Source organism: Silurus aristotelis, assembly GCF_946808225.1.
Source record: "Silurus aristotelis genome assembly, chromosome: 15".
Lineage (NCBI taxonomy): Eukaryota > Metazoa > Chordata > Actinopteri > Siluriformes > Siluridae > Silurus > Silurus aristotelis.
In genome coordinates, this window is record NC_139588.1 from 21,936,795 (window position 1) to 21,964,306 (window position 27,512).

Below are 27,512 nucleotides of genomic sequence, written 5' to 3' on the forward strand. Positions count from 1 at the left end.
GATACTGATCTGAACTTTAAAACCAGGGCTCTGATTTTAATTATTTGATGACCACTGTGGTTTCACCTTTCAGTTTCCTTTTCAGGAGGTAAAATGCTGCTCGGTTACGTTAAGGTCTGTTGTTTGATTCAGTTTAAAACGTTCCACTTTTTCACCCTGATGAAGTCTTTTGTTTTGTTGGTAGTGTGTTTTGAGTTGTCCTCTTCACGCATGATGAAGTTCCTCCCAATCAGATTGGGAGCATTTCTCTGTTAATCGTCAATGTTTTTTGCAGACTCCTATAACGTTTTGGAGTCACATAATTAATTAATAAATAAATAAATAAATCTAAGTTACAAGAATAAAGTCGAAATTCCGAGAATAAAGTCGGAATTACAAAAATAAAGTCGTAAAAATAAAATATTATTATTAAAATAATATTGGTAAGAATAAAATATTTAGAGAAAAATTCAAGAATTGCAAGTAACGTTTTGCTGTTTTGCATAAAATGGATGTATGGGATTTTGGTTCATTCCTACTGTAGGTTCAGATTTTGCAATCAGGAAATCCTTGGTCTTTTGCACGGAGTTATAATCGGTAAACGGACACTGCAGCAGTTCTGTAGGACAATTTATTCAGAAGAAAATGTCAGACAGACGTTGAGGAAATCGACTGTTTGGTGCAGTCTGTAGGATATCGATGGTTACTTCTGCATGCTATTCTAAGACGAGATGTTTCTCGAGAGACTACGAGGATGATGATCTAAGAAAGTGTGCTTGATGTCTCTGATTTCTTCAGGGGTCCGGTTTAAAAATATTTTAACTTTATTCTAGTATTGCTAATTGCCATCATCAATAAAGATTCGTTCGCCGTTTCCCGAAGCAGCCCTGCAATCCCAAGACATGACACTACCTCCATTGTGCTTCACTGATCTGTTTTGGTTCTAGGTTGTTTCAACAGACATCATTTAAATACTACGCAAATGAAAGCTGAACTCCTGATTTAGTAGTTATCTCTGAATCGTACTCTTAGTTGTTTGGGTTGAATTTGATTCTGAGCTCAGTGTGGAGTTTTTCACATTCTTTCTGTCTCTGTTTGGGTTTCCTTCATTCCACCTTTTAGCCAAAAACGTGCTTGTAGATAGATTCGCTATGCTAAATGCCACCCAGGTGTGAATGTGTGCGTCTGCCATGCTGCCCTGTGAGAAACTTGGATTTGTGGGTTTCAGTTCCGGATCCACCATGACCCTGACCAGAATGAACGCACCTACTGAAAAATGAGTGAAATACCAAAATTCTAGGGAGTCATGAAAATATTATATATAACATATAACTGATTATTCTCGTTTGTGGGTTTAAAGCTTTGCCTAATAGATGTTGGTCTAGTTTTATATATATATATTAGAATAGTGAAAAGATCAAATCTCTGCATTCTCATAACACTTGCGACTGAAACGGAAATCAGAAACTGCACTCTTTTCCATTATTTCCGTTGCAGTCACTCCATTCAGTTACACCCCACAGGTGTAATCATGCATTCACCTTAACCGCTGTTATACTAGCAGACATCACCAGGAAAGTCGAGCGAATGGAAAGGATGGCGTCCCGCAAGTGATCGATCCTTCGGTGAGTCGGAATTCTGACAATTAGAAACACTGTAACTACTGTTTAAAAGGTAACGTGGATTGTGTGAAACTTCAGATTTCTACTCTGACGTCTGGATCGGTTTCCAGTCCACTGAAGCTACATTATGGACCACACTGACCTCCAATACAACAATCTCCAAAGCTTTGATACCTCAACATACCTGGAACCTAAGTGACAATAGAGTGTACTGTTAGCTTTAGTCATTGGTGTATAATACAGGCAAAAGGAAATAATAATAATAATAATAATAAAGCTGACCTGATTCGAGACAGTTCTGTGCAAAATGTTTTTTTTTTTAGATTAAAAAAATGGATGTAAATGTATATTTTAGGTTGAAAATAAATATATAATCCTATAAGTATAATCCTATATGCATGTAAAAAAAAAAAAAAGCTATTGGTGAAACAGAGACAGTTTTGCACTAAAAAGCATAAATCATAATAATGTTTATGGCATGCAACAGCGTTTTTCTTCTTTATGGCGTGCAAACTTTTGCACTCCATTGTATGTCTGACAAATCCATAATGGGTTCACTATCCATTTTGTTTTACTAATAAATGCTAGTTTATTATATGTTAAGAAGGTAGTATTGAATGATATACCCGAGATATTATATATATATATATATTTCTTTTTTTTACTTATTTTTTGCATGTTTAACACACTTATGGTATATATAGATAACTTGAAGATGTTTAGCTCATTATATCCGATTCAAATTATTCATTAGCACGACTGTATAATTGATGTACATTATACAAGGAAATAAACAAAGAAAATCCAAAGTCTAAGCTTGTAAACGTTTCCTTTTATCCGTACTCCCTGGTCAAACACTACAAAAGCTCAGAAGAGCCGTCTGTTACGTCTGTGAGACATCTTTTGAGTCAACATTTCCAGACTTAGTACAGATGCTGACCTTTCAACAATGCCTGTTCTGTCAGATTTTACCGGTCTGAGTGTGTGTAGCTGGCAGGAGCTGAGCGTTTGGGCGACGTCTCCTTGCATTACTCCTTGCGTCTCCCTGGTCACTCAAAACAAATTTCAGATCTCAGTGTTAATTCTAACAGCAAACATCAATATTTACGAATCATAGAGGAGCAGGAAAATCGTCCGTCCTTCATGCCGTCTTTCAAGAAAAATCGAAATCCAGGTCGCTCGGACGTCAAACGAGCCGCAGTCACAACATGATGGATGAACATTGACCCCTCCTTGGTGTCCTCTTTATTAATGTCTACAAGTGCATATCTACTTTTCACCATTGTGTGCACTAAAGGCTGGAATTTTTTGTCTGCTCCTAAAAAACAAACAAAAAACACATCCTTTGTTGAAAACAGAGGAGCGAAATTCCAAGAATATCACAAGGGTTGGAAAGTTTAGGAATGTCCAACACAACAAAAGCAGGGTGTCCTGTAGAATAAAATGTTATTGTGTATGTTGTTACATCAGCTCTTCGAGATATGAAGGAGCACGTTGGAGTGTTTCTTGACGCTCTTGCAGAAGCGCTGAAGATAAATACACAAATATACAGGTGCATCTCAATAAATGAGAATATCAGTAAAAAGTTGATTTATTTGAGTAGTTCAATAAAAAAAACGTGAAACTGGTGAAAATTATGTAGATTCATCACACACACACTGATATATTTCAAGTGTTTATTTATTTTAATGTTGATGATTTTGGCTTACAGCTAATGAAAACCCAAAATTTTGTATCTCAGAAAATTTTAATATTACTTAAGACCAATAAAACAGAAATAATGGACTACTGAAAAGTATGAACATGTACAGAACTCAATACTCAGTCGGGGCTCCTTTGCATATATTACTGCAGCAATGTGGCGTGGCATGGAGGTGATCAGTCTGTGGCATGGAGGTGATCAGTCTGTGGCACTGCTGACGTGGTATAGAAGCCCAGGTTGCTCTGATAGCGGCCTTCAGCTCTTCTACATTGTTGGGTCTGGTGTCTTATATCTTACTCTTTACAATACCTCAGAGATTCTCTATGGGGTTCAGGTCTGGTGAGTTTGCTGGCCAGTCAATCACACCAACACCATGGTCATTTAACCAACTTTTGGTGCTTTTGGCAGTGTGGGCAGGTGCCAAATCCTGCTGAAAAATTAAATCAGCTTCTCCATAAAGCTGGTCAGCAGAGGGAATCATGAAGTGCTCTAAAACTTCCTGGTAGACGTGTGCAGACCTTGGACTAGCAGATGACATGACTCCCCAAACCACCACTGACTTTGCAAACTTTACACTGGACCTCAAGCAACTTGGATTCCGTCCTCTCCGGATCCAAAAATAGTGCTTTTACCGTGTTTAGCCCGACTTTTCATAAGACTTGGACGCCCACCAGATGCTGTTACAGTTCAGGAATCATGCAACCACTAATCTGCACGATGATGAATGCTGTTCATAGACTTCAGCTCAGCATTCAACACAATCATCCCTCAGCACTTGCTTGAGAAGCTGAGCCCACTGGGCCTGAACACCTCCCCCTGCAACTGGATCCTGGAATTCCTGACTGGGAGACCTCAGTCAGCCTGGATCAGGAACAGCAGCTCCAGCACCACCACACTGAGCACTGGGGTGCCTCAAGGCTGTGTGCTCAGCTCACTGCCCACAAATTCCTTGGTATTCATCTGGCGGGTAACCTCACCTGCTCACTCAACACCAGCTCCATCACCAAGAAAGCCTAGCAGCATCTCTACTTCCTGTGAAGACTGTAAGAAATGCTCATCCCCCTCCATCCTTAACACATTCTACAGAGGGATTGCAAGACCCTACAGAGGATTGTGAGGACAGCTGAGAAGATCATCGGAGACTCTCTCCCCTCTATCATGCACATTTACACCACACGCTGCATCCGCAAAGCAAACAGCATTGTGGACGACCACACACACCTCTTACACACACTCTTTACCCTCCTACCATCAGGAAAGCAGTTCCGAAGCATTCGGGCATCACATCCAGACAGTGTAACAGCTTTTTCCCACAAGCCATCAGGCTCCTCAATACCCAGAACTAAACTGGAACACACACACACACAACACACACACTCAACTGTGGGTTACTGAATCTGTACAACCTGAATTTAACACACACTTATTACTCATCTCAATCCATTCCACCACCACGTTATACTTAACTATATTACTGTTTACATGCTGTTTTTTGCACCTCTTGACTGCTGCTACTGGTTTTTGCACTGCATTGTTTGTTTATATTTACTCTTGTTTATAGTCTTTTATAGTTCTCTTTGCACTGTACTGTATATTTAGAGTATACAGTAGGTTTACTGGTCCCCCACTCTCTTGTGTTGTCTGTCTGTCTGTACTGATTTTCGTCTGCACTGTTTGCACTCAATGCACTTTATGTAGCTTTTAGTGTAGCACCAGGGTTCTGGAGGAACGTTGTCTCTGTGTACCACTGTGTAGAGTAGAAATGACAATAAATGCCTCTTGACTTGACTTTGACTTGGATACAGCAGTCTGTGAACAGCAGCTTCTTTAGTGTTGACCTTTAGTGTCTCACACTCCATGTGCAGGGGGTCAATGATCGTCTTCCCCCATGATTGTGGAGCGTGAACCAGACTGAGGTTCAGGAAACCTTTGCAGGTGAATGAGATGATTGGTGTGTGACACCACAAGTCTCCAATATTGAACTTTTTAGCAATGCTTTTAATTTTCTGAGATACTGAATTTGGGGTTTTCATCAGCTGTGAGCCAAAATCATCAACATTAAAAGAAATAAACACTTGAAATATATCAGTGTGTGATGAATCTATATAATATACCAGTTTGACTTTTTGTATTGTATTAATAAAATAAATCAACTTTTTAATGATATTCTTATTTATTGAGATGAACCTGTATAGGGATAAACTTATGCAGGCAAATTTAAAACTTTAAAATGTAGAACTTTAATTTATTTCTGTAAAGCAGCTTTGTGACAAAGTCTACTGTCATAAGCGATTTACAAAATATAAATGAATAGGATATCTGTTGTATATACAGTAAGTACACCCCTGACATTTCAACAACCATTTGTGTATCCTTTCAGTAGAAATGTACTGTCCTCTAAAAATAACAACATACAGTCACTATTGTCTAAATAACTGGCAACTAAAGCGAGTTGTCTCACCAAAGATGCCGAGGCTGTAAGATCGGTATCACTCTGAAACAAGTGTTACAGTACAGTGGTCAGGGTCATACAGAGGTTTTCCTCAAGGTTCCTTGTCAGTGTTCAGACTTTACACCACACACTGCAACAAGTCTGTTTTCATGGCTGTCATTCCAGAAGGATGTCTCTTCTGAAGCGGTCACACAAAATCCCGATAAACTTGTTTGGCTCAGATGGTGTCCAGCATGTGCGGTGACACACTGGTGAGGAGAACCAACAAAATTGTTTTGCCTACAGTCAAGCATGGTGGTGGTATCATCATGGTCTGGGGCTGCATGAGTGCTGCTGGCACCGGGGAGCACAAGGGAAACATGGATTCCAAAATGTACTGTGAGATTCTGAAATAGATGATGACGCCTCCTTCAGAAAATGGGCTGAACGGCAGTATTTAAACATGACCTCAAACGCACTACCAAGATGACAACTGCCTTGCTGAGGAATCTGAAGGTGAGGCCAAGTATGTCTCAAGAGCTGAACCCTATTGAGCACCTGTGGGGCTCCTCAAGTGGAAGGTGGCGAAGCACCACGTGTCAAACATCCAGCAGCTTTGTGATGTCATTATGGAGGAGTGGAAGAGGATCCCAGCAACAACCTGCACAGCTCTGATGAATTCCATACCCAGGAGGATTAAGGCAGTGCTACATAACTGTGCTGAGGGTGTACTCACTTTAGTTGCCAGTTATTTAGACAATAATGACTATGTTGAGTTATTTTTTAGAGGACAGCAAATCAGTACTGCTACACGAAGAGTATTTTATTTAGCTTCAATTAACAAAATGGTTCACTTCAAATTTCCCTTCATTTGTAGCTGTTCGTGTTTGACCTCGTCGTCTGCGCTCGCAAACCCAAGAAAGCGAAACGAACCAATGTTTCCAAATGTTTATTACTGAATTAATCGACTTACCAGAAAGTGTACAAGAAATAAAAGCGAGACCAATAAACAGAGTAGCATGCATCGACTGATTTTCACAATACTAGCAGAGAGTCATGTTTATCCAAAGCATTGTCTCGTGAGAGGAGAGCCTCCACTCGTCAGCGACGCATTAAAAAGCATGAACACTATCTACCACGACACGGCACGGCACGGCGAACGCTGCCAAGATGGTGGCGTGCGGTGGAGTCTGATGGATGATCGGATGTAAGAACTGGTACGACACTTGGATATAAAACATGATAAAGTGCTAAAACCTCTTATGCCCGTGAACGCGTTGCATTTTTATTTTTATTCTTTTGAAACTTTCACACAAAATTATACACAGAAAAAAGAAAAAGAAGACTTTTTTTTTTTAAATTTCACATTGGATTGTCATGACCGGTGTTTAAACTAGCGGAATCCTTCGCGTTAGCCGGCTGGAAAAGTAGTGCTTCGAAATATTAGTAGAGTAAAGCAAGCGAAAAAAAAAAAAAAAAAAAAAGAAGAAAAAAAAAAAAAGAAAGCTCACACTGCTTCATGTGCGTTGCCTGCTGGCAGATGATCTACGTCACCCGAGTACAAACGTTTCAAAACATTAGAATGGTTCACTATGAATAAAACTATACAAAAAAGCGGTCAGAAGCACAAGTCACTATGCGACCCAGCTCACACAATGGCTTTAACACTGTGACCCCGAATACCCCTCCTAGAGGACAACACCCCCCCCCCCTAAAACCCGCTTACTGCGTTTTTAATATTCTTTACAAAAATAGATCTGTGATGAGCTGTCACAACGTGTTTATGAGAAGTCATGCGGATGATGACGATGGTTAAGTCTATGCAATATGCAGAGAGAGAGAGAGAGAGAGAGAGAGAGAGAGAGAGAGATTTAAAGTGATAAAGTGGTGGGGAACCGTAACACCCTCCGTCCTAAAGACTGGAGTGCAATCGGATCCAGGGAGGGGAAAAAAACAACAACAAAAAACAACCCAAGGACACCATCTGCAGTGACTTGATCGCGGACGGGGGTTTTCAGGCGGGCATGTAAGGGGGAGGAGGCTCCTTCGTCGGCATCGTCATGGCCATTTCGTAGGTGGGAAGGATGTACTGTGGGACACACAAGACAGACAAGTTTAGCAGAGTCATCTTGGATTGTAACTTCAAAACAAAAACACCAGAGGGGTGTAATATGTAGGTGATTTTCTTTATTCAGGGAGGTGAAATGAAACCGGGTTTCTCTTGAAGCATTTGTGAAACATACATGAAACAGTTCCTGTATTTTTGGTCTTTAATTTCGTTATAGTGTAAATGTCTGTTTACGGACTTCCCCATTTCAGGGAACTTGACACTCCTTTCACAAGTCTATTTTTTAATAACCGATCGTAGATCTCTCATAATGAATGAGGACAGATTTGGAGGCTTACGCAGCTCCGTGCAAAAGCTTGCCTTCAAACCGATGCAACATTTAACATGGGTTTTAACGTGATTGTAACATCCTGTCATTCCCGTTCTACTTAAACTTTACCTCATTCTCTACTCTACATTGTCTCTACAGGCACTACGTGACCCCTGCATAAATTATTTGCACTTGACTTCTCTCTATTCACTAATCCACACGTTTTCACAACATATATATACACTATACATTTATTATTATATTATAATAATCAACTACACTTTTTGTTTGGATTCAAGTGATGTGGGTCACTAACAAAACCGTTCCAAAAAGTTTCTCTCATTCCCGCTCCAGATGTTATCATATTTAACAATTAAAAAATACAGCAAGATTAAGAGTGAAGGGTAAGAACGTCGGGGCGGGAACGCCGGTGCTTTTTAAGCGTCGACTGGCATTAGTTTTTCCGGTGTGCTCTGCAGCGTTGGCTCTGGTCGGACGACATCAGTTGTTTTTCAGACGATTCTGCACGTCAACTCAGAGGTGGAGCTCGTCAGCGAGAAAGAGCACAAGAGGAAAACAAACGAAGAACTGCAGGCTTTATATATTCAGTTTTCGCGCTCTTCCGGTTTCCCTGTTTGGATGCCGAAAACAGAATACTGCCACCTGCTGGTACGAAAGTTCTGCTCCTTCACGCAAGCACAGAGCGTATGCGCACAGATTGCTCTATAATAAATCGGCCGATGGCGATTACTTAAAAAAAATAAAATGCTAAAAAAAAAGTCGGTCGACGTAATGGAAGTTGGCAAGATTCCACAAATGTGTATGCCCCAGGCTCAAGAATCCCCCCCCTCCCTGGAAAGCCTCTTTAAGGGACTCCAGTGTCGACTTCAGGGTCTCTTTGACACAATGCTATACGCTTTGGGGCAGAAACCCAGCCTGAAGGCATGTAGGGATATGTTTCAAGCCAACCAGATAGAAGTCCATTTGACATGACTCAAGTTCCAGATAACTGCACCTGGATGACCACCCACACCAAATCTTATTTTATTCCACATGCCACTTGGCTTGTTCGATTTGGAATTTGTATCCGGTTTTATTTCTTTAGCTCTTTGCATGTGATCCTCTTTTTCTGTATACATTCTGTTCCAGAAAGATGATCATCCCAAAACATGGCAGTTCTTCATTGCTGTAAAAGGACTCCTTTTTCTGTTTTCCGTTATTCTGATTTGCTCACAGGAAACCCAGAACGGAGGTTGGGTAAGTCTTTAGGATGTGTAAAACTCAAAGGAAGTGCATGTTTCCTGGTTTAAAGAGTCAGAAACTCATGTGTAAAAAATGTATACATCTTGAGATCTTGTTAAAAGATGCAAACTTTTGCTCAATCGATAAAATAAGTGTGCAGCGTATATTTTACACACACACACACACACACACACACACACACACACACACACACACAAAGAGACATAGGTTACTCGTATTGTGACTTCTGTATCATGATACAATTCATATCGTAAGAGTCTTGTAGATACACAGCCCTAGTCCCCACAAAGAAAGGAATATCTGAGCAGTTTAATCTTGTGGGGACCAAAAATAGATTTCAGTGTTTCTCACTTTTATCATTTCTGATTGCGGTGTTTTGGAGATTCGGAATGTTTGTGGCATTTTTCAGCAATTAAATGCATCAGGGTGTTTGTGTGTTATGTGTGTGTGTGGTTTCTCAGCTCAAACCCCACAGTAGACATCAGGGTCACACTACCCTGTCGTCCCCTCCCCCTTAGACATGACCCACTGTCTGACACGATCGCTGTAGGCACACACACACACACACACACACACACACACACACACACACACACACACACACACACACACACACACACACACACACACACACACACACACACACACACACACACACACACACACACACACACACACACACACAGGGTACGGAAAGTATTCAGACCCCCTTACATTTTTCACTCTGTTATATTGCAGCCATTTGCTAAAATAATTTAGGTTCATTCTTCTTCCTCATGAATGTACACACAGCTCCCCATACTGACAGAAAAACACAGAATTGTTGACATTGTTGCAGATTTATTAAAAAAGAAAAACTGAAATATCACATGGTCCTAAGTATTCAGACCCTTTGCTCAGTATTTAGTAGAAGCCCCCTTTTGATCTAATACAGCCAGGAGTCTTTTTGGGAAAGATGCAACAAGTCTTTCACACCTGGATTTGGGGATCCTCTGCCATTCCTCCTTGCAGATCCTCTCCAGTTCTGTCAGGTTGGATGGTAAACGTTGGTGGACAGCCATTTTTAGGTCTCTCCAGAGATGCTCAATTGGGTTTAAGTCAGGGCTCTGGCTGGGCCATTCAAGAACAGTCACGGAGTTGTTGTGAAGCGACTCCTTCGTTATTTTAGCTGTGTGCTTAGGGTCATTGTCTTGTTGGAAGGTAAACCTTCGGCCCAGTCTGAGGTCCAGAGCACTCTGGAGAAGGTTTTTGTCCAGGATATCCCTGTACTTGGCCGCATTCATCTTTCCCTCGATTGCAACCAGTCGTCCTGTCCCTGCAGCTGAAAAACACCCCCACAGCAGGATGCTGCCACCACCATGCTTCACTGTTGAGACTGTATTGGACAGGTGATGAGCAGTGCCTGGTTTTCTCCACACATACCGCTTAGAATTAAGGCCAAAAAGTTCTATTTTGGTCTCATCAGACCAGAGAATCTTATTTCTCACCATCTTGGAGTCCTTCAGGTGTTTTTTAGCAAACTCCATGCGGGCTTTCATGTGTCTTACACTGAGGAGAGGCTTCCGTCGGGCCACTCTGCCATAAAGCCGCGACTGGTGGAGGGCTGCAGTGATGGTTGACTTTCTACAATTTTCTCCCATCTCCCGACTGCATCTCTAGAGCTCAGCCACAGTGATCTTTGGGTTCTTCTTTACCTCTCTCACCAAGGTTTTTCTCCCCGATAGCTCAGTTTGGCCGGACGGCCAGCTCTAGGAAGGGTTCTGGTCGTCCCAAACGTCTTCCATTTGAGGATTATGGAGGCCACTGTGCTCTTAGGAACCTTAAGTGCAGCAGAAATCTTTTTGTAACCTTGGCCAGATCTGTGCCTTGCCACAATTCTGTCTCTGAGCTCTTCAGGCAGTTCCTTTGACCTCATGATTCTCATTTGCTCTGACATGCATTGTGATCTGGAAGGTCTTATATAGACAGGTGTGTGGCTTTCCTAATCAAGTCCAATCAGTATAATCAAACACAGCTGGACTCAAATGAAGGTGTAGAACCATCTCAAGGATGATCAGAAGAAATGGAAAGCACCCGAGTTAAATATATGAGTGTCACAGCAAAGGGTCTGAATTCTTAGGACCATGTGATATTTCAGTTTTTCTTTTTTAATAAATCTGCAACAATGTCAACAATTCTGTGTTTTTCTGTCAGTATGGGGAGCTGTGTGTACATTCATGAGGAAGAAGAATGAACTTAAATGATTTTAGCAAATGGCTGCAATATAACAAAGAGTGAAAAATTTAAGGGGGTCTGAATACTTTCCGTACCCACTGTGTGTGTGTGTGTGTGTGTGTGTGTGTGTGTGTATATATATATATATATAAATTCTGCGTCTGACTATGAATAATAGACATTTATACAGGGAGAGCGCCCTCTATTGACGAAACACGATAACTACCAAAAAACTGCACATATTTGAGTAGAGGAAAAGAAAAAGTCTACAAATGTGTATATACGGCTGCAGGGTCACTGGACACTTGTGATCGTCTGAAATCGGGGCATAAAACTTAAACAATGGTGTCAAACGGCTTTGTAACTGAAACGCTAAGTCATACATTCACTCTGTAGTCAGACTACGTGGATTTGTTTTTGCCAACGGCGGCTCTGACACTCGTGCAGCCACAGGTTCATAATAAAAGCACTCGTTCTGGCACGTTATTGTTGCTATAGCAACCCTTCATTTGCGGGGACTTGTTGAGCAGACTTTTAAACGATGACGGGGCGAAGCTTCGAGAGAAAGCGAAGACGTGCCTATTTATAGCCGGTACAGCAGAAGTGATAACAGGAAATAGTCACAGTAATCTACAGCTTTGCTTAGAACAATAACCTGAACATAAAGTTATTCCACGATTATAAAACTCCAATTGTGAAGACACGGCTGTTGTATAAGAGGAATAAACCATCATAAACGTGTTATGAACAAATATATTACACCACCTGGTTTGTTGATTATTTCCTTTTAACCGTATGCACTCTCTTACATGCCCATCCGAGTAATAGAGCTATGAACTGCATATTTGTTATTCAAATGTAAGTGAAGAGTGAAACTAAAATATGACATTGATGAACAATTTGCATAAATCTGGATTATAAATAACCAAATGACCTTAGTGGCTACTCAACAGGCCAGTAAAAAAAAAAAAAATACAAAAAAATAAAACTAAAACAAAAACACGGTCTCTACAGCTTGATGTCTGTGGTAGTGTGCAAATGTGAACATACCTGAGGTGGAGCCTCAAAAGCAGGATAGACAGCGATCTCTGGCATGTTTCTATTGTTGATATATTTGTAGCAGTTCCACACGCAGTTGATCAAATAAGCCTGTTGGAAGAACAACAAAAGGATAATATTTAGAGGAGTATTTTTATACAAACATACTTGTAATATACTCTGAATGTCAAAAGTATGAAACGCAGTCATGCGTTTATTGAGTTTGTTGCATAGAAAAAAAAAAAAAAAAAAGTGAAACATATGACTGGAAGAAAGTTCTGTTTTTTGGTATCGAACAGAAGAACTTGTGTAAGACAGAGAACAGGAGAGATGATTTGATCAGAGTCCCTCACCCCCACAGTAACACATGGAAGTGGACGCGTAAAGGTTTGGGGTTGATTTGGAGCAGAGGATGTTGGAGAATTATTCTGGAAAAAGTGAAATGAACAAACATGGCTCACATTCCATGCTTCAACACCATGCACTTCCGTCTGGACTGCTGCTCCTTGGAAGCATATGTCTGGAGAGTTATTTTATCGTGGAATGACCTGCCCAGTCACCGCATCTAAATCCTATTGAACTGCCCTGGGATGAACTGTATCACGAGGTCAGGAAGAAATCTCCAACTAGTTAAGAACGTCTTTGGCAAGTTTTACAAGAGGTGAAGTATTTCAGCTGTATGTTTGGAGGAACGAACTGTCCAGATACCAAGAGTGTGTACAGTGTAATTCATGCTAATGGAGGACTTTTCAAAGAAAATAAAAGTAGAACGTTTATAGATTTGTTTGGTCAAAGCAAAACTTCATACAGTTATCTCACCTAGTTTGTTGCGTAGAAACAAAAGGAACATGCACCTGTCTCTCAAAAACCACAAGTGTCACTGACTGTCTATAATTCATTATTGTAAAAATAAAAATAAGTAATATCTGCTTAACCAAATCCTCAACTTCACTGATAACAGTTAAAAAATATACAAGTCTCTATATTCCTTAGAAGTTTAAATACGTTACATGGACAAAGGTTTGTGGACACCTGAGCAAATAGTCACATGCATTTTTGAACATCCTGTTCCACATTTAATCCCCATACACGGCTATAACAACCTTTAATCTTCTGGGAAGATGTTACACTATATATTATGGAGATTAGTTTTCAATCAGACACAGGAGTGTCAGTAAAGGCAGGTACTGATGTATGGTGAGTTGAGGAGGCCTGGGGTGCAGTCAACGTTCAAATTCATCCCAAAGGTGTTTAATAGGGCTGGAGCCCTATAGTCCAACCCTTTATATACTCCAACCCTGGTAAAGCATATCTTCATGGGTCTGGCTTTGTGCACACGGGCGTTGTCATGCTGAAGCAGTTAAGGTTTTCTTTGTTAAAGTGAAAGGAAATTTTAATGCAACCACATACAAAGTCTTCCTGTACAACTGAGTGCCTCCACCTACAACTCTGTGGTATCAGTGTGGGAAGGAACCACATATGGGTAGAAAAGTCAAGTGTACCAATACTTTTGCACAGGTTGTGTATATTTAAATGGTTTATAGGTCTACTCACAGATGTCAATCGGAAATTGCCAGATAAGCTATTTACTGGCATCGGCTTACCCGCCTTTTAATACAATATATGTGCTGCATACTAGTAGAGACTGGTCCATACCTTCAGGATGATGAGGAGAGCAAAGAAGATGAGCACAAAAAGCAGAAGGCAGCTGGAGTCCAGAGAAAGAAGGTTGTCTTTGTACGGGAAGTCAGGCTGCGAATAAGAGAACGAAAAACATGTGTTCCTAAAAATATTGTTCTCTTAACAGTGGAAAAATAAATAAATAAAAACACTGACCAGTTGATCCAAATAATCCTTGATCCTGGGCAGGTAGGTGAGGGAGCTGATGGCCACCAAGCAGCTCAGAGCAAAGTCAAACAGCTGATAGCAGAAAAATGGGATCAGCCAGCCGTCACGGTGCTGCAGGATACACACACACACACACACAGCTTCATTTCTATGTGTCTGAGCTTTCAGTGTATTGTTTCTATCTAACTAAATTCTCCGTCCTAGATTTTCTGACTCTAGTCCCGAGCATGTGCTACTTGAAGTGAGTCTAATGCAGAAAAGATCAAAAGGACTACTAAGAAAGCCCCCCCCCCCCCCCCCCCGTAGATAAGAAGAATGTAAGGTTAATAGGTTATTAAGTAGATGTAATAGAGGACAAAGGGTAATCTATTACAGACACTACATTCATTAACTAAGCAACAAATGACACGGTGATTATGTGCCATTATACCGGGAACTATTGTAGAAAATCCAGGAACTCAAACCTGCTGTGGAGGACAAGCGTGCAAGACTGCAGAGTGCAGACAGAACGAGATCAGAGACTTTACATATGAATTAATGACGAAAAAAAGAAAAAAAGAAATCTAAGCCTGCGGGTATTACGTGATAAATGCGCTTGCATCTGTGCCTGTTTTTTTTTTTTCTTTGTAAAAACCGCTTTGTTTTTTATAGTAGGTTTGTTTTACTTTGACAAATATTTTGCTAAATATTTTACAACAAGCATTTAAATCAAATAAATAAGTAAAGAAAGAACAAAAAATAAAGACAGAAAGAAACATAAAAGGAAAAAAAAGAGGAAAATGAAAGAAAAACAATAAATAAGGAAAGTAAGAAGTAAAGAAAGAACAAGTAAAAACCAAGTAGAGAAAGGAAGATTTAAATAAACACGCTATAGACGTGTGGTGAGCAGACGAGCAACTTAAACAAATTAAAATCTGGGGGTGAATCAACTACAGAAGCTAATGATGACATCAGGTTTTGATTGAGTCAGCTATGAACATTAATCACATGCTACACCATGTTGTGGGGTTTTGAGATGCTTTTCTGATCACCACATTTGTAAAGGTAGAAGATCAGCTGCCACGTGATTAGCGATTGTATAAAATCACATGAGTCAGCAGGTACCATTATAGCTGTATAACCTCAAACCTGTAGTTTGCTTCAATACACTCACAGTAATGGCTCCATACACCATCATGGCACTGATGGTGAGCATCAGGAGGGAGATGGCAAATCCCACACAAGCATTTTCTAAATCAGAAAGTAGAAATTAAACAATGAGCTGTTCAGATAAAAAAAAAAAAAAAAAAAAACAACAACAACAACAACAACAACAACAACAACAACAACAACAACAACAAATTGGCAATTAAAGTACAAAGAGGCACCGATTGCATGCCAGTGTAACGCATCTGTACCTGACATTCGGTCTGAGGCGAAGTAGTGTTCGATGACCTCGTACTGCAGGTCGACCGAGGGCACGTTCTCAGGATGGGTCACAGCCACCGTCAACAGGATTCCCATCAGCAAGTTCACGACCTAATTAACACAAAGCTATTAAAATGACTGCATGCTACAACAAACACAGATCTGTAGATGCCGTGATGTCATCACGTTAGTCATCACTAACGTATCGACTACAAACACGAGACGACTGAAAACACTGAAAACGTCTGGAAATAACCCCTTTTGCAATCCTGAATTATAAAAGATTGGCAAACTAACATGGGGGTTTTGTGCTAATCCTATGGTTAAAGAAAATATAGTTACGATAATCCTAATCCAGATATTATACAAAGCAGTGCATGTGGGTGGAGCCAATATTATAAAATCTTTACATGGGTCAAACATTTGTCTGCAAACTTTCTCACTATTTTGCACGTCTGATAGATTTAAAACAGTTTCATAGCAAAACATCATCATTCTGGGGTCTTCGACTGAAGGAAAAATGACATCGTATTCACTAATGTTTACAAGCTATAGGTGAATTAGAACCCAACCTAGTGCTCTTGTGTAGTGTAAGCAGCCTGGGTGGGTTTTCATCTCCTGTATTTTCACTAAACATCTTCCTTTGTGTATGGAGGCACTTCTACAAGGAAAACGCTGCTTGTTGTTTTCAAGTTCAACAAGGAGGAAAAAGCCACACACACACACACACACACACACACACACACACACACACACACACACACACACACACACACACACACACACACACACACACACACAGAATACAGATTGTCGCTGTGCTGCTTGGTGGAGAAGCGTGCTACTGGATTCAGCAGGTTATAAATACAAAGGGTTCTACTGAGTTTTTAGGTTTTGCAAGTTTCCTCTTCGGCAGCTGACATGTTTGAGGCTTCATCGGTTACTCTTTTTATGTTAATCCACCTGACTGAATAATCCTGAACACTATGAACAAAGTCGCTGAAGAATTCGTGAAGATTATTGAGAAGCGATCCCCGACTCTAAACACCGAGCAGCGTTCACTTCAGTTCGAAACGAAGAACTTCTACTTACGAAGTGCGTGTACGTGTGTTGGCATGACTTGTGTTGAGTGTGTGATCCGACTAATAAACTTCACGACATGTTCAACTTCTCTGAACAGTGAGGACAGCGAACGTTCTTATTTGGAAGTAGAGAAGCGTTCGGTGTGTGCGATAGATCGCCTTCGGAATAAATCCCCAAATAAGAAATCCAAACTATACGAGACCCGAGTTCTATTCAAACACTGGATGAAACGCGACTCGAAGTCAGGTTAGAAGTCGGTGTTTTGTTAATAATAAAAACCATGGGGACACTAAAGGGTAGAGAAAGCGCTGAAACACAATCACTTAGCGTTATGGAGACCAATGAGATGATAACTGTGAAACAGAGGTTTCTATACTTTCCATCTGGTATCTGTAGTAGACCAAAATAATAAAACTAAATAAATATATATATATATATATATATATATATATATATATATATATAAAAAGGATTATAGATCTGATTTGAAGTAAAGCTTTAATTTCATTACAGCCCTATTCAGAGGGGATTAAACATACATGGGTTTATTTTCTTGTGGTTTATTTCCCCCCCCCCCCACCAGAACTGGCCATGCCCGTCTTCTTGTCCGTGCTGCATTAAGAACGTTAGAGACGTGTCATTTATCCAACCTCAGCTCACGTCGGAAAGTTTAGTCCAGACACACGTTCGTGTATTTCTACACAGACGTCATGTCCTGCATACCGTTGCTCCTCCACCCAGAGATCAATCACTTCCTGAAGCACAATACGAAGCGATTATGCATCTCGGTTCTGAAAAGGAGCGTCTTCGCGGATCCAGAACCTCTCTCCGCCCGCCATGGTGCAAAAACAAAAAAACATCCGAGTACGAATCTGATCCGAACAGGGCCCGTTCCTGTAATTCTCTCAGAGGAGGAGGATGGAGAATAACGCCGACTCGGCTGATCGGGAAAGAAAATCCCGCAGGAGCTCCTGTATAACAGGAAGTTGCACCCATGTACAGGAAATGTAACCTGAAATGTAAATTAATCCCGTCCAAATAGGGCTTTGCCACACAAACTAGTTCTCGGAGCGTCAAACACCATCGGACGGATACGTGTAGAGCGTAACTGGCTGTCAAATTCCGGCGCGCTGACTTCCTGTTTCCTGTTGCAAAAGGAAATACGCCGAAACACAATCGGAAACACAAACTCAACCATGAGAATTAATGAATATATACATTTCTTTTACTTATAATTACTCAAACTTGCCATTTTCACAACATATTCAGGATTTTATCATGCGTTCACAACAAATTATGAAAGATATTTGTTTGTATTCGAATATATCTTCATGTGCACAGTTATAACTGATGTAATCCTGCTGAATTGTACAGTATACAGTATAATACACTGTGGATGTAATATAAATACTCCTGTAAATAAAATCTGGCCTCATTTTTATTGTTTAAAAGGTTAAACTAGGATGTGCCTGTGTAAGAAACACGTCCCATGAAGCTCCTTCACCTTCAGAAATGTTTTTGTGAATACTAATGATGATAATAATAATAATAATAATAATAATGGGCTCGTCGTAGAAAGCTAGTAGCTTAGCATGATTAGCCTAGGCCTCGGTTCAAGCGAAAGCTTATTATATTTAGCGTTCGTGAATAGCCACAATGATAAGATACCGTACAAATATACCAACACCGATAATACTATTGTTATCCAATCTAATTTTCTTTATTAAAAAAATCTTGGGTTTTTTTGGTGACTGTTGAGGAAAAATACCGTTAAAGCTAACGGCTAGCTGAAGCTGCGCCTCAGAAAAATTAGCAACGTACCATGTACCAAGTACCGAGAATAATGGTTCCTGTCCGGACATGGCAGCATCCACAACATCGGGTCGTGTAAAGTCTATCGCGACTCGGCTTCAAATTCATATTGGTGCCCAGATTGTGAAGAAACATCAAGAAAATAATAACAACAATAACAATCTTATTAGGCGCTGATCATCAAAAACCCTCAGCTCCGTCAGCCGCCGCCTCCGAGCAGCCTTATATACCCCCTCTCTCTCACCGTCGCTCAACCACTCACTCCTGCTCACATAAACCCCGCCCCTCTTTCATAATCACAGGCTTTTTCTTTTCTTTTCTTTTCTTTTCTTTTCTTTTCTTTTCTTTTCTTTTCTTTTCTTTTCTTTTCTTTTCTTTTCTTTATTTTTCTTTTCTTTTCTTTTCCTTTCCTTTTTTTCTTTTCTTTTCTCTTCCTTTCTTCTCTTTTCTTTTCTCTTCTTTTCCTCTCCTTTCCTTTCCTTTTTTCCTTTTCTTTTACTTTTCTTTTCTTTTCTTTTCCTTTTTTTCTTTTCCTTTCTTTTCCTTTCTTTTCCTTTCCTTTTCTTTCTTTTCTTTTGTTTTTTTTCTTTCCTTCTCTTTCCCTTTTCTTTCCCTTTTCTTTTCTTTCCTTTTCTTTCCTTTTTCTTTTCTTTCTTTTTAATTCCTTTCCTTTTCTTTTCTTTTCTTTTCTTCTCTTTTCTTTTCTTTTCTTTTCTTTTTTTTTCTTTTCTTTTCTTTTCTTTTCTTTTCTTTTCTTTTCTTTTTCTTTCTTTTCCTTTCTTTTCTTTTCTTTTCTTTTCTTTTCTTTCCTTTTTTTAACTTTTCTTTTTTCTTCCTTTTCTTTCTTTCTTTCTTTCTTTCTTTCTTTCTTTCTTTCTTTCTTTCTTTCTTTCTTTCTTTCTTTCTTTCTTTCTTTTTTATTTTCTTTTTTATTTTCTTTACTTTTCTTTACTATCCTTTCTTTTCTTTTCTTTTCTTTTCTTTTCTTTTCTTTTCTTTTCTTTTTCTTTTCTTTTCTTTTCCTTTCCTTTCCTTTCCTTTCCTTTCCTTTCCTTTTTCTTTTCTTTTCTTTTCTTTTTTTCTTTCTTTCTTTTCTTTTCTTTTCTTTCCTTTCCTTTTCTTTCTTTTTCTTTTCTTTTCTTTTCTTTTCTTTTCTTTTCTTTTCTTTTCTTTTCTTTTCTTTTTCTTTTCTTTCTTTTTAATTCCTTTCCTTTTCTTTTCTTTTCTTTTTCTTTCTTTTCTTTTCTTTCCTTTTTTAACTTTTCTTTTTTTCTTCCTTTTCTTTCTTTCTTTCTTTCTTTCTTTCTTTCTTTCTTTCTTTCTTTCTTTCTTTCTTTCTTTCTTTTCTTTTTTATTTTTTTTACTTCTTTCTATTTTCTTTTTTATTTTCTTTACTTTACTTTTTTTTCTTTTCTTTTCTTTTCTTTTCTTTTCTTTTCTTTTCTTTTCTTTTCTTTTTCTTTTTCTTTTTCTTTTTCTTTTGTTTTCTTTCCTTTCCTTTTTTAACTTTTCTTTTTCCTTTTCTTTCTTTCTTTCTTTCTTTCTTTCTTTCTTTCTTTCTTTCTTTCTTTCTTTCTTTCTTTCTTTCTTTCTTTCAAGGCATTTAATTGTATGGGACGTCTTTGGATGATCTCTGTGGCACTGCCATGTGAATTGAATGCTTCTGTCCAATAAAAATGTAATCTACAACATTAGTAGGTAGAGTTAAAGTACATCCCTGGAGAAATGCAAAGCTCAGCAATATCTTATCTGGCTACTGATACTGACAGTATTTAAAGCCTTCACCTGCACTCTAGGAGTTGCCTGTGTTCAACATGCAGCTGAAACTCCTGCTCCTGTTTGCTGTTGCGCTCTGCCTGGACGCTGTCCCGTTGTCCAGCACGAGGACCAAGAAACACAACAAGCTGCTACTCATATCGTTTGATGGTTTCAGATGGGACTATGATCAAGACGTTCATACGCCCAATATGGACCAGTTGGTACTGGAAGGAGTGAAAGCAAAATACATCACACCACCGATGATCACCATGACTTCTCCATCACATTTCACCACTATAACAGGTGAGGAAACAGCTACATAATAATGTTAATCATCACATTTATGCAATTCACTTTTCTGTGGGGGATTAAGAGACCTTCAGGGAGTTACAAGCAGTCTGGGAAATAGCTTTAAAGAGAATCTTTGACATATATTGTTATGTAAATGAAATATAGCTGTGTTATGTGGAAATGTTATACAAATAAATGCAAGAATTATGCAAAATATTGAGTATTATGGGGGCGTGGTGGCTCCAGCGGTTAAGGCGCTGGGTTATCGATCGGGAGGTCTGGGGTTCAAGCCCCGGTATCGCCAAGCTGCCACTCTTGGGCCCTTGAGCAAGGCCCTTAACCCTCTATGCTCCAGGGGACCCTTACGAGAAAAATAAATCAAGGACCGTGACGTCGGAGTGACGTGGGGCCGCCTTCCCGTGGGCTCACCACCTGCAGGAGGGATCGTAAGGGACCGGTGCTGAGAGGATTGGGAAGCAGTCGAAGGCGGGGGCCTTGACAACCCGATCCCTGGACACGGAGAAGTGTCTGGGGAATCTGCTTAGACTGCTGCCCCCGCGACCCGAATTACGGATAAGCGGGATAAGATTAAATGAAATTGAGTATTATTCTATCCATTTCATTTCTATCATTCACATACTCCTGTGCATTCATGTAGCTATCTAACCATCCTATCAGGTGGCAAGAGTGAGGAAAATGACCAGACTGGCATCTCCTGAGCCTACGGGAAGGATAAAGTAATTTAGATTATCACCTTTTACAACCATGCTGAGCAGAACAGCATCTCAGAAACTTACAACAAATCAAATATTTAGATGGAGCTGCAGTTAAAGCCCACATGCTCCTGTGAGCCAAGAACAGGAATCTGAGGCTATCATGAGAACAATGGCTCATACAAACTGGAGAATTGGAAAAATGTCCATTCATAATAGGTTTTATTGTACACATAATTTATTCCTGTATAGCGATGGTGTGGAATTGTAATCCTTGCTGATGAATATATTTGTGTAAAATAATAAAAAAAATAAATGCATAAATGTTTTACCCGTGTGCTGATAAAACCAGTACAATCAAGTATTTAAGATTTCTGAATAGAGTTCATAGTCTCTCCTGATGAGGAAAAAAAACCCTCGTAATCAGAGCAATGAACAGATGCTATCATTGGTTGTGTAATAAATCGCTGATTATGCATAAATCACAGACATTCAGCTGCATGTTCATGGCTACTCAGTCTACAGTAACCTTTAAATTCAGAAACTAAACAACGATCAGCAATAAACATTAAACCCAAGGACAGGTAAAGTGAATAACACTGTTTATCTCAGCCATAATACAGTGCCCCTGGAGGCTTAAGGGTCTTGCTCAAGGGCCTAAGTGTAGCAGCTTAGCTTAAACCCCCAGCCTTCCAATCAATAAACCAGCACCTTAACCACTGAGCTACCACTCTTGCTCCAAAGGTACCTGTGAAGTGGTGGGATTAATTATCCAGCAGGTGAACAGTGAGGTCTCAATGTTGATGTTTTGGCGTTTCTATCCAATCAGATTTCAGCCGTCACCTCATGAATTGGAATAAAGTCTTCAGAAATGAAGACCATTTGCTCGAAGCTGTTGATTTAATCAATCAGACTGTGAGTTGGCCACTCCAAGGCCATCCATTTCATGTCATTTGATTGGACGGTCAGAAAGCGCACTAGTCAGAGGTCGCAACCTGCATCTGCAGCAAACTGCACATATACATTCATGTGGATATAATAGCTGTCGTTTTTTTCCCCACAACGGCTGACAGAGGAGAAGTAATCGATATGGTCGCATGTACAAGATTTTACTTTTGCACAAAAACACACGTTTTGCATTCATTTCTCAAATCCCCAGGAAAACCGTAACGCACGGAAAAAGCAAAGGGAAAACCCGGGGTCATTTTCCGAGGTTCATATCGATGCTTCTGTTAGAGATGATGTATGAGGGTGGTGCGGTTGTGGCTCCAGTGAAAGGAGACCTGTTGTATTGGGTTCATTGGGTTTCTTGCTTTAGTGATGCCATTTATTCTCTCTGTATGAGATTCCTGTCTGTGATGCTGCTTTCTGTTCTACTGGGTTTCTCTCTAATATTGATGGTTTCTGTATGATGGTATTAAGAGGTGAACAGATTCTTATAGGACACCACTGAAGCACTAGGTGTGAAATGCATGACCTGCCATTGCGTTTCCATTAAGCTCATGCAAGAATCTGTGACTTGTTGTTTTCCGCATGTATGAGCCTCAATCCACACTTTCCTATTTACACAGGGAGATGGATCGAGGATCACGGCGTTGTCCATAACATGATGTTTAATTCCACAAGCCTTTTAAAAATAACTCATAAGAACACGCTGAAACGTTCTGAGTGGTGGGACAACGGGGCTTTGCCTTTATGGATAACAGCTCAAAATCAGGTGAGCAGCATTTATATTATAATTATTAATAGATGTGATATTTACTTTTATAGATACTTTTATTATTTAGAAAGCGCGTTCTCTCAGCACCGATGCTGCAACGCGAATACGACGCATCGCAACACTACGGAGACCGAGGCGTGTCCTGAGAGTCACATAAAATACAGATTAACATGGCAGAGGTAGAGCTGTAACTTCCTGCACACACGACAGGAAAAAACGTCTGGTTTCATTTATTCTTTTTTCTTTTATTTTTTTTTGCACTACAAAGGCCTGTTTGTGAAAGAGACATGCGTTAATAGTGTTTCATTCTTATATATTATATTACTTGTAGTGACATCCACACTATAAGACATTTTAATGTGGCTAAACCTAGAAAAAAAACCTCGTTAAAACTGTTTTATTACCTTGTTGTCAAGATCTAAACTTACGCAATATATTAGACTTTGTTTCTTTACCAATGTTTCAAAATCTGCACTTGTAATTCTGACAGGGCCTGAAGACAGCGTCTTATTTCTACCCTGGAGGTGGAGCGAATTACAGCGGGCAGGTCGTGAACATGTCCCTGGTGGAGGCAGAAGGTCACCCAGACGATAACGAGACAGAGTGGAGACAGAAGATCGATACGGTTATGGGATGGTACACCGAGGAGAATTTCGACTTTGTTACTCTGTATTACGGAGAACCAGACAACGTGGGCCACAAAGTGGGACCGGAGACAGAAGAAAGAAGGAAGATCATCGCGCAGATCGATCGCCTCTTAGGCTACCTGAGAGAGTCGATTCAGAGGAACAACCTAACCGATCACCTCAACGTCATTATCACCTCGGATCATGGCATGACCACCATTAAGAAGAAACCCGAGGTGAAGGAAATAAAGCTGTCCGAGTACATGAATTTTCTAACCCTGACCCATTTTGACATACTGGACTACGGAGGATTTGGGATGATAAGACCCAGGAAAGGGAAAGTGCAGGAGGTTTATGATAAGCTGAAGAACGCACATCCAAACCTCACTGTTTACAAGAAGGAGGAAATTCCTGAGCACTTCCACATTGCAAAAAATAGCAGAATTCAGGATATCGTTCTCATTGGAGACTTGGGGTTCAACTTGAACTCGGTAAGCTTTGAGCTCTTACAAGAACTTCCTCATTATCAAGTAAAAATATCTTTAGTAAAGCTAAAGTGGGGTAGGTGGTAGCTTAGTGGTTAAGGCATTTGACTTTGGATCCAAATTGTGGTGAGTTAAAATCCCAGCCACAGCAAGGCGCCATTATTGGGCCCCCGAGCAAGACCCCTACCCCTATAGCTGCTCAAGTGTATAAATGTATGTCGCTCTGAATAAGGGCCATAACTACCAAACGTTTTGCAGACACCTGATCATAAGTATGGTTTGTGCTTTTTGAGCATTGCATTCCATTCCATTGCTCTTATGATCCCCTCCACTCTTCTGGGAAGATGTTCCACTAGATTTTGTGGAGACTTGTGTTCATTCAGTGTTCACATTCATCCCAAAGATCTTCAATAGGGTTGAATTTTTATAGCAGAAGATCTTCCACTTCAACCCATGCAAAGCAGATCTTCATGGAGCTGGCTTTGTGCACAAGGGTATTGTCATGCTGGAACAGGTTTGGGTCTCCTGGTTCAAGTGAAGGGAAAATTTCATGCTCCAGCATCCAAAGACGTCCTACATAATTTTGTGCCTTTAACTTTGCAATAACAGTTTGGGAAAGAACCACATATGGCTGGGAAAGTCAGGTGTCCCAATATTTTTGGGGGGTTGCGTTAGGAAGAGCATCCAGAGTAAAAACGTGCCAAATCAAACATGCGGAGGATCCGCTGTGGCGACCCCTAACGGGAGAAGCCGAAAGAAAGTTTATTGTATGTTCTGAACTCTACATAAAAATTCACTGTATGAACAAAAGTATTGGGACACCTGACCTTTCCAGCCATATGTGGTTCTTTCCCAAACTGTTGACACAATCTACAGGACGTCTTTGGATGCGGTGGCATGAAATTGTCCCTTAACTTCAACTAGGAGACTTAAACCTGTTCCAGGATGACGATGCCCCTGTGCTCAAAGCTCCAGCTCCATGAAGATCTGCTTTCCATGGGTTAGAGTGGAAGATCTTGAGTGGCCTGCTATAGAGCTATTAAACAGTATTCAACATTTTTAATTGAATTGGAACGTTGAATGCACCTCAGGCCTCCTCACCTCACCTACAGTACATCAGTACCTGACTTATGGTTGATAACCACGAATCTCTACGAGCACACGCCACAATCTAATGGAAAGTTTCCAAAGAGTGAAGGTCACTATAACAGCAGATGGAGATGAAATGTGGAATGGGATGTTTCGAAAAGGGCGTCCGAATCGTATGGTCAAGGTGTCCACAAACGTTTGTCGGTATATACACTGTTTTGTATTGAGTGAACGATTGTTTCTTTAGCTTTGTGACAGAAAATGTATATATTGCAGAGAATTATCTTTTACGTGAACAAAGGAGATCACGGCTTCAGCAATGAAGAAATGGACATGAAGGCCATATTCCGGGCGTTTGGACCCGATTTCAGGAAGAATTTCCTCGCCGAGCCGTTCGACAGCGTGAGCATTTACCCGCTGATGTGCAAGTTACTGGGTGTGGCTCCAGCTCCAAACAATGGCAGCCTCAGCGACACTCAAGCCATGTTGGTGGATGACTCTGACCCTGGTAAGATATGGTTTGTTGAGTAAGACATCTGCACAAAGGTCTGTCTATAAATCAAACTGAAACTAATGCAGAAGTTTCATATAGGACATCTATATAGGACATTTTTAAGCATGGTAGCATGAAAGATATGTTTCACATGAGCTGGAGTGGAAGATCTCCTTCTATAGAGCTTTAGAACACCTTTAGGATGAATGTGAACGCTGACTGCACCCCAGGCCTCCTCACCTTCTCACCTACATCAGTACCTGACTCAACACCATTGTTTCTAAATCTCTAAATGTGGATTTTAGAAGGTTTAATGCTCATATCAATCCTATGCTCAGGTGTCCACAAACTTTTGCCCATACAGTGTTTTGCTCGACATACTGCAGTATTTCAGACTCAAGTTTATTTGTAATTATTGTAATATTTGGTTGTTTTTTTTCTGTGCTTTAGGTGGACATGTTGGGAGAATTCAAACGTCTGTCGGTCTTTTAATCGTCATGATGTTCATCGCATTCCTCCATTAATTCCACTCGCTTTTCACTTGTAATAATTTATAGTAAAGGAAATAAAAATATTTGATTACACGATTTGTTACCATTGGTTTTTATCACATTATTGCATTATTATGTTTTTAACGGATTAAGTTGATTTTAATGCTGAAAATTATGAAAAAAGACTAAATACATTATTTTAAGGGGAACCAAAGGAATATAATTCTCTGAGACAAAGAGAAGAAGAGAAGCGAAAAAGCATGAATAAGACAGAAGTGAAAGAAAGAGAGAAACTGATTACAGTAAGAAAGAAAAGACATAGAAAGAAAGAAAGAAAGAAAGAAAGAAAGAAAGAAAGAAAGAAAGAAAGAAGAGACGTAGAGGATGAGTCAAACAGACCCAGACAAAAAGAGATGAGAGACTAAAGAGGACAAAAGTGAAAGATTGATGATGCAGGGAGACGAGTGAGAAAAAAAGCAATAAAGAAGATTGAAGAAAGAAAGAAAGAAAGAAAGAAAGAAAGAAAGAAAGAAAGAAAGAAAGAAAGAAAGAAAGAAAGAAAGAAAGAAAGAAAGAAAGAAAGAAAGAAAGAAAGAAAGAAAGAAAGAAAGAAAAAAAGAAAGAAAGAAAGAAAGAAAGAAAGAAAGAAAGAAAGAAAGAAATGAGAAACATAGAATGAGACACACTGAGAGACAGAAAGAGATGAGAGACAAAGGTGAGATCAAAGGTGATAGATGAGGTAGTAAGACGAGTGAGAAAGCAAGAAAGAACTAAAGAAAGAAAGAACTAAGGAAATAACTAAAGACGTAAGGGTGAAAGATAGATGAGGCATTGAGACGAGTGAGAAAGAAAGCTATAGATGTGTGTATATATATATATATATATATGTTTCTTCTTTTCTTCCTATTGGACGAGACAAACAGACACTAGACAAAAAGAGATGAGAGAGGACAAAGAGGACAAAGGTGAAAGAGAGGCAGTGAAATGACCAAGAAAGAAAGAAAGAAAGGATGACAAACTGAAGAGAGATATTTTAGAGAGAGAGAGAGAGAGAGAGAGAGAGAGAGAG

At 39.8% G+C, this 27,512-nt stretch overlaps 2 protein-coding genes and 1 long non-coding RNA gene across 3 annotated transcripts; 1 reads left to right on the forward strand and 2 right to left on the reverse strand.

Moving 5' to 3' along the window:
* Positions 1–925: 925 nt before the first annotated feature.
* Positions 926–2,723, reverse strand: LOC310738010. Its single transcript, XR_014536954.1, has 4 exons — positions 2,542–2,723; positions 1,744–1,792; positions 1,521–1,617; positions 926–1,248 (listed from the first exon to the last, which is right to left on the reverse strand). It is a non-coding gene; the product is annotated as an uncharacterized lncRNA (long non-coding RNA).
* Positions 2,724–6,667: 3,944 nt separating this feature from the next.
* laptm4a (lysosomal protein transmembrane 4 alpha) lies at positions 6,668–19,038 on the reverse strand. The gene is made up of 7 exons (XM_083562783.1): positions 18,787–19,038; positions 15,873–15,993; positions 15,629–15,705; positions 14,464–14,586; positions 14,284–14,379; positions 12,640–12,738; positions 6,668–7,823 (listed from the first exon to the last, which is right to left on the reverse strand). Exons 1-7 carry the CDS (start codon positions 18,910–18,912, stop codon positions 7,749–7,751), a joined length of 717 nt encoding a protein of 238 aa, XP_083418909.1. The 5' UTR covers positions 18,913–19,038; the 3' UTR covers positions 6,668–7,748.
* Positions 19,039–20,544: 1,506 nt separating this feature from the next.
* On the forward strand, positions 20,545–26,539 carry LOC310737469 (ectonucleotide pyrophosphatase/phosphodiesterase family member 7). The gene is made up of 5 exons (XM_083561797.1): positions 20,545–20,838; positions 23,111–23,256; positions 23,750–24,376; positions 25,736–25,967; positions 26,403–26,539. Exons 1-5 carry the CDS (start codon positions 20,592–20,594, stop codon positions 26,474–26,476), a joined length of 1,326 nt encoding a protein of 441 aa, XP_083417923.1. The 5' UTR covers positions 20,545–20,591; the 3' UTR covers positions 26,477–26,539.
* Positions 26,540–27,512: the final 973 nt, after the last annotated feature.